The sequence below is a fragment of the Brassica oleracea genome, chromosome C7 (genome assembly GCF_000695525.1).
Source record: "Brassica oleracea var. oleracea cultivar TO1000 chromosome C7, BOL, whole genome shotgun sequence".
Classification (NCBI taxonomy): Eukaryota; Viridiplantae; Streptophyta; class Magnoliopsida; order Brassicales; family Brassicaceae; genus Brassica; species Brassica oleracea.
Window position 1 is genome coordinate 12,678,395 of NC_027754.1, and position 7,261 is coordinate 12,685,655.

Consider the following 7,261-nt stretch of genomic DNA (forward strand, 5'->3'; position numbering starts at 1 on the left):
AAAAAAAAAAAAAAAAGTCTATATTTTCATTTTTTTCATAGATTTTTGTATTTATTTGTCCAATGATATATTTGTATGTTGATGGGCCGAAGCCCAAGTACTAAGTCTGATATTTCTCATCGCAAAGAGTTAGCTTGTGAATGTTGACTGGGAGAAAAATGAAGAAAGGATTAAAGAAAAGAAGAAGTTTAGGAAGAAGAGCTTGAAAACTGTACTGTGTGAACCACCAAAAATAGCCTTCTCTCCCGCGGCGGCGGTTCTCCGGTCGAAAAATCTCTAATCGAAAACGGAAAGGTCAAATAATGATAAAGCTTTGGAGATGGTACCAGAGATGCCTGACGGTTCATCCAGTGAAAACGCAGGTCATCAGCTCCGGCTTCCTCTGGGGATTCGGCGATGTCACCGCTCAATACATCACTCATTCCACTGCCAAACCTCCTCCTCTTCTTCGTCTCTCCGTTAGTTGTTTTCGATCTCCCTCTCTCTCTCTCTCTCTCTCTCTCTCCGATCCTCAAATTTGTGTTCATTTGTTGTTTTTGCTGCGTATCTTTTGAGATTAGTTTAGGTTTCTTGATTTACGTATAGGTATCTCTGGATTTCTTGAATGAGTAATGCTTGACATGCGTGTTAATTTATGAACCTCTCTTCCTTAGACATTGATGCTATCCTGACATGGTGACTCGTAATGTGTATTGATCAATATCACATATGGATTCATTTCTTAGTTGATTGTTTAAATCATTTCTCAAAACTCTTGTGCATTCACTTGTTTGCTGAGATTACCTACCCCGTCATAATAGTGCAGACACTCACACTCTTACATGCCTAATGGCGTTTTCTAACAATCAAGTTGTGAGCTTTCTGCATTTCACCATTTTGCAAGATGTACTAGTTGAGAGGAGGTCTTCTATGGTGGATAGAAATACTCGCAAAATAATTATGGAACCAATATGTCGAACTTTTCTGTGTGATGTTGACGCTGACGTTTTACTTCCATTTGCTTTTAAGGTCTACGATTCATAGGTTGCTGGAAGAAGTTGTTTTTTTTTGTTTTTTTTTTAAAGTCTATTACATATTTTCCTTTAAGTTTTGGATTAGCAACTTTAATGGTCTATTTCTTGCTTCAAGTTATTGTTGCTTCTATGGACTAGTGAGATGCTTTTTTCAACTAAAGACTTCCTTTGCTGCAAAATAACCCTTAGAAATCAAGAAGCCACTAGTCATTTCGTACTTTTCTATGTGATGTTGACGATGACCTTTTACTTCCATTTCCCTTGAAGGTATATATAGGTTGTTGGAGGAAGAAATTTGCTTAAGTTCTGTTATATATTGCCTAGAGCATTGGTCATCCTGGGTGTCATGCACTAAACTATGTTCAGCAGTATAACAAATATGTTGAATATATATATATATATATATATATATATATATATATATAAGTTGCCGGATGAAGAGAGATCTATTGAATTTTCGCAAATATATTGTTCAGCCATTTAGGGCTATATATCGAGGCCATATATTGGGTCAGGGCACTAATCTATGTTCCATATAACAGGACAAGGATAAAGAGGCAGACAGAGATGCTGAATTCAAGGTCAACTGGAAGCGAGTAGCAATCACGAGCATGTTCGGGCTTGGTTTTGTCGGACCTGTTGGCCACTTCTGGTTTGTTTCCTTCTTATCTCAGATCATTTAGCTATAACTTTTGTATTTCCACTGCAAAAGCGAACACTGATTCACCTACCACTGTTCTACCTGCGGTATTAATCACAGGTACGAAGGGTTGGATAAATTCATAAAACTGAGGCTTCGATATGTACCAAAGTCAACACGTTTTGTAGCAGCCAAAGTTGCAATGGATGGTCTTATCTTCGGCCCCATAGATCTGCTGGTCTTCTTCACATACATGGGTTACGCCACGGGCAAGAACACATCTGAAGTGAAAGAAGGACTCAAGAGGGATTTTCTTCCGGCTCTAGCTCTTGAAGGAGGAGCATGGCCGCTTCTTCAGATCGCTAACTTCAGATACGTTCCTGTGCAGTACCAGCTTCTTTACGTCAACATCTTTTGCCTTATAGACAGCGCTTTTCTCTCGTGGGTCGACCAACAGAAAGATGCAGCTTGGAAGCAATGGTTCACTACTCCGTTTCTAACGCCTAAAGAACGAGGTGGCACTGATGGAGTATGATTCGTTTTTCCATCTCAACTGAAAACAAAACCGAGTGTAATTGCGATGCTCAACAACGAAAGTTGCCACACAGATTCTTGAATCAAAAATATTATTTCGTTTTCTAAAGAATTTGTTCTTGGTGCATAAAAAAATCACTGGCCTATAAATCAGAAGACTAGAAATGGATGGGCTAGGGTAATGAGAAGGAAACAAGTCTTTCGAAAATTACTGCATCGGCCGTACGATAAAAGTGAAATCCACAGCCGACCGAGAGAACGAACCTATAGATCCACTTTAGCAGCGGTCGAACCATTAAGCAGGAGATAAGTGGTGCATATGTTATTGTGTATTTAAGCGTTCAAGTGAAACTAACCGACTCACAAATCAAGCAACTGCTTTTAATAGAATCTTAGACTTCATCTTCGTCAACTCACTTCCTGATTCAGTAGAACACAGGGTACACATAAGAGAGCTATTTAATGCAGTCTTTATCCAGGTTATGTTATTTATGAAAATATCTTTGTTCGATGTTGAGTTGAGCAATAAATATCATGTTTGGCATTTATCATGTCGTTTGCTCCAGCTATTTTTCTTCTCTTATTAGATAAATCTTACTATGTTTGTTTTGTATATATAATGACAAATCTTGTTTGAAGTTTGAACTTTTGTACATAGGAAGGCTGGTTCGTTCGTGGCGTGGAGATTGGGGTAAGGAGAGTAATTAATGCCAACTGGTATTTTGTACCTGCTGAGTCTGACTGGGCTTTGGAGCTATGTTAAAACAGAACGAGACAATGGAGAACTTGATGATTATTGTTCGAATACGGTACATGTTGGATGAGAGAACACCGGTGTTCCTTAGCTACCAACTCCTTGAGTGGGTTCTGGTCTTCGAAGCGAGGAAATCCCCTCCAACTAATGTTACAATGACAACATACGTTACGGCTGTTCCTCGAAGCGAGGAATTCCCCTCCAATCAATATTACAACGACAACAGAGTTACGGCCACTGCGATGAGGATTGGCACACCGGTCCAATTTTGTATGCAACAACCGGTGCTAAAGGTGTTGCTAAATACCACTTCCTTCGCCCTCAACAACTTTGTTGTGGGGAGAGTAACTTTTGTCGTTGATGGAACCCAAGATGAAAATAACAAAGAAGTACATAGAAATAAGATTTCTCAGCAATATATCCACAAAAATATATACATTATGATTTATGCAAGCTTATATGTCTGACAAAATATACTTTTCTTGATAATGGAAACCCACTGCAGTGCTTGTCAATGACTATCGCTTTTGGCGATGTTACGTTGGCGATGAAAAATCAGTTATATTGAAAGCTTGAACACGTCGAGATTGACAATTGAGTTATATGGCGTTTTGGTTAAACGGCCGACTAATATTACTCAATGGTTTACGGTTATTGGAAACCGGTTATCAGTTGTAAGTTTGTAACTACCCTTGCCTAATATAAAAGCAAGGTTCGTGAGTTGTATTAGATATCATAGAAAGATAGATTGTACTTGGGTTACAAACTTTAGGTCACGGCCGTTGTGATCTTGGAAGAGTTTAGTAACTTGCCTTGCCAGGCCCCAGGGACGTAGCCCCGCCGGTGAACTATGGGTCATCAAATAAACTATGTCAGCTTGGTCAAGACGACCGGACTTGTTCAAGTTGGACTAACTTGCCCTAATCACGCGCGTATGGACAATGGGCCTAGTTGACAAAGCCCATTAGGTCAAGTTCTGATTATATCAAATGAAAATATCACGAAAGATGATCTAACACAAGGCAGACACAAGTGAAACACAGAGGAGAGGCACGAAAGACTGGGAGCTCGAGAGAGCTCGAGACCAAGGCTTGGTCTGAAGAGAGAGAGCTAGAGAGAACTAGGTTCTCGTTACCCTAGCTAGGCTCTTCCCTATATACTTGTATCTCTAGGTGATTTGTAACAGAGATCAAGAGAGGTCGACAGGAACTGTAACCTCTGGATTTTCCTGTCGACTTCTGGATATTGTACTCTCGTGTTTTGATATAATGGAAGGTTGAGAGACCGATTTTTCTCTTCGGTGAGTATAGCTCCTTCTTCACACCGAGGAAGGGAGGTGAACACCGGGTTAACAAAAATTTCTTGTGTTCCTTTTTATTTTGTTTGATTCGTGTTCCGCGTACTTGATTAGTGACTAGGCTTGAGATAAATAACTACTATAAGATTCCAGGAAAGAGACAAATTCCTTAACATGCGATATGGTTACCTTGCACCGTGTTGCACTTGAACTTAATTACATGGACTCATTATGAAGATCCAATATGGTGGGTGGTAGTAACCTGCAAAGCGAGATAATGCTGATGGAGGATGAGGATGATGAGATGCTAGATAATATTGGTGGATTCGTTATGCCTTTTTCGTATATGGAATGCAATTTATCTTTTTAAGGTCATGAAGCAGTATCATTAATTCATTATGCTACAAAAGCAGTATGATTTAGAAACTATATACTCTGATTAATGTATTTAGTAAAGTGATTGATAGAACAGTAAATAATACATATATAAAATTATCATAAAAGTATATAATTTATTTATTTATATTTATAATATATATTTGTTATTAAAGTAATGATTTATATTTAATAATATAAATTATATTATATTTTAAATATAAATATTTTGTAAATTAAAAATATTTTAGTTGTAATTTTAAAAAAATATTTTTTTGATATAACATAATTTGGTATTATTAAATAAATAAATAAATTATATAAACATTTTTTAAATTTTTATATGTTTTAAAGCAAATGCTCTACCAAAATATTTATATAAAACTAAATACAATAAAATAGAATTTTTTTCCTCCAAAGGGAAAGAAAATACACCTGGCATCTTTATATATTGGGCCATTAAAACTATTTATTTGTTAATTAATCTCAGCTTTAAATTTTTTCACAAATGTTCCAGTTGCCGTCTCAGACTTTTCGGTTCTTCTCATCCAACGTTTTTGTCGTTATCAATTGTTAGAAATTGGTGCGTTTGCGGGATACTTATGACTGGTTAACTACCAAATACAGCTGCGATTAAATAATAAATTAACAATATTTACATTTTATATAGCTATAAAAATATCAAAAATAATAATATTATAATAAATATAAAAATTATATTTAGAAAGTTATAGTTTTAAATTTTTAATAATTATATAAAATAATATATTTTAAATTTTTTAATATTAATTAAAATATAATAGATATATTTTAGTATTTTTATAATTCCAATTTAAAAATTTTATTGAATATTTTATTTTTGTATTTATATTTGTATAATATTAATTAAAATAGAATTTATATATTTTAGTATTTTTATAATTCCAATTTAAATTTTTTATTGAATATTTTTATTTTTGTATTTATATTATTTAAAAAAAAAGAAAAAAAATTATCCTCCCGTAACCGTAAACGCTAGCTGGAACCAGCTTTTGAATTTATGAGGTTTAGAGCGGTTTGAAGCGGTTTAGAGCTGTTTGAGTGATTGTTGCAAAACGCCAACAACCGCTACCAACCGCGCTGCGTTGTGTTTGCGGAGTCATACCCTAATCTCCTCTTCCCCACTATCTACATCAATAATTCTTTCATTCAATACAGTTACAATGTAGGCTGACAATCGCTTCGGCTTCTCATGCTTTTCTATTATATATGACGCTCACAACTCCCACAATAACAGTATTTACAAATCAAAATCCAGAAAACCACGAACAGGAAAGAATAAGGTCCAAACCTCTCTGGGTGCCCAAAGGAGTTGGAACTGATTCCAGTGAAGGGTTCGACCTCAGTAGAATGAAACGTCGCATGCTTCGTTTCCACAATCCTCATCTCAAAAACAAGGTCCGTGGACATAGAAGTTTCGTGGCAAGAACGGGTGCTGACAAAAGGTAATTGGCAATGATTATTACTATATTTTGAGTCTTTGACCAGTAACACAACCAGACACCAATAGACTAACAAATTTGGTTCCGTTATTATAACTTAGCCTTTATTATAACTTGGCTAAGTTATGATCTTACAAATTTAGCAGTGTGGGTATATGCTTCTCTCTTGACAGCAATTCAACACAGAAGCTGCCAACACAACACAAATTCCAGAATTAGGATAAAAACAATTTCTCCTGCATTCTTAAGGAAAAAAGATGAATATGTAAATTTATACGCATACAATACTTACATCTCATGTTTAAACCGGCTTCCCTCAAACTTTGATCCTCCACCTGCAAGTAAAAACCATTCTACACAATGTATTACAGACTTCAAGAGCTTATTGTAAACCATCAGAGCATGGTATGTGAGGCAGCATGAATGCCCACTAGGCTCAGAATGAGGTATTTTTAATCCCAATCAACAAAATGCGATTAATTTCTACAAGAAACAATACAATTATTTACAAAATATAATTTGTAAAACACTCAGAATTAAATAACATTTCACTATAAATTGAAAACTGAATATAATCTGAAACAAACATATATTATAAAACATCTGTTGGTGTTACATAATAGGACAAATATCCAAAATATCACATTTCTAAGTTTATTGGGCTTTTTGCAGAATTGACCTATAACTTAAAGTCAAACACAAAACTAACCTCATTTTTTTTGAAAATTGGTTTTGCTCTATTCACCCCACAAGTTCATATAATTTACGAAAATGCCATCAATTTTTTTTTTCTTTTTTTTCGAAAATGACATTTTTACTCTCTCACCCTCATCATCTTCAAGTAATTACAAGATTGTCATTGTCATCAATACCACAACCACCATGAACAACCAATTTGAAGCTCTTAATGCTCCCAAAATCGATTTACCCTTCTTCTTTTTCCATTCTTGTGAACTAAACACAACATATCTCTCACTTTCTCTCCACAATGAGCTAAAAAAAACCAAGATTTTGATTCTAAATTTTTTATGGTTCATAGAGTCATAGAAGCTAACGATTCTGGGTGGGTTACTTTCGTTTGTGATTCTGTGTGCTTGGAGAAGCCTTATGTATGCTAAGGAACTTATCTCACCAATTTAAGGTATGACATCGAGTTTTTTTCCAGAT

The 7,261-nt window shown here is 35.4% G+C and overlaps 1 protein-coding gene across 1 annotated transcript; it reads left to right on the forward strand.

Annotated features, from left to right (window-relative positions):
* Positions 1-136: 136 nt before the first annotated feature.
* LOC106301737 (PXMP2/4 family protein 2-like) lies at positions 137-2,299 on the forward strand. Its single transcript, XM_013738202.1, has 3 exons — positions 137-458; positions 1,556-1,665; positions 1,774-2,299. Exons 1-3 carry the CDS (start codon positions 303-305, stop codon positions 2,186-2,188), a joined length of 681 nt encoding a protein of 226 aa, XP_013593656.1. The 5' UTR covers positions 137-302; the 3' UTR covers positions 2,189-2,299.
* The last annotated feature ends 4,962 nt before the right edge of the window (positions 2,300-7,261 follow it).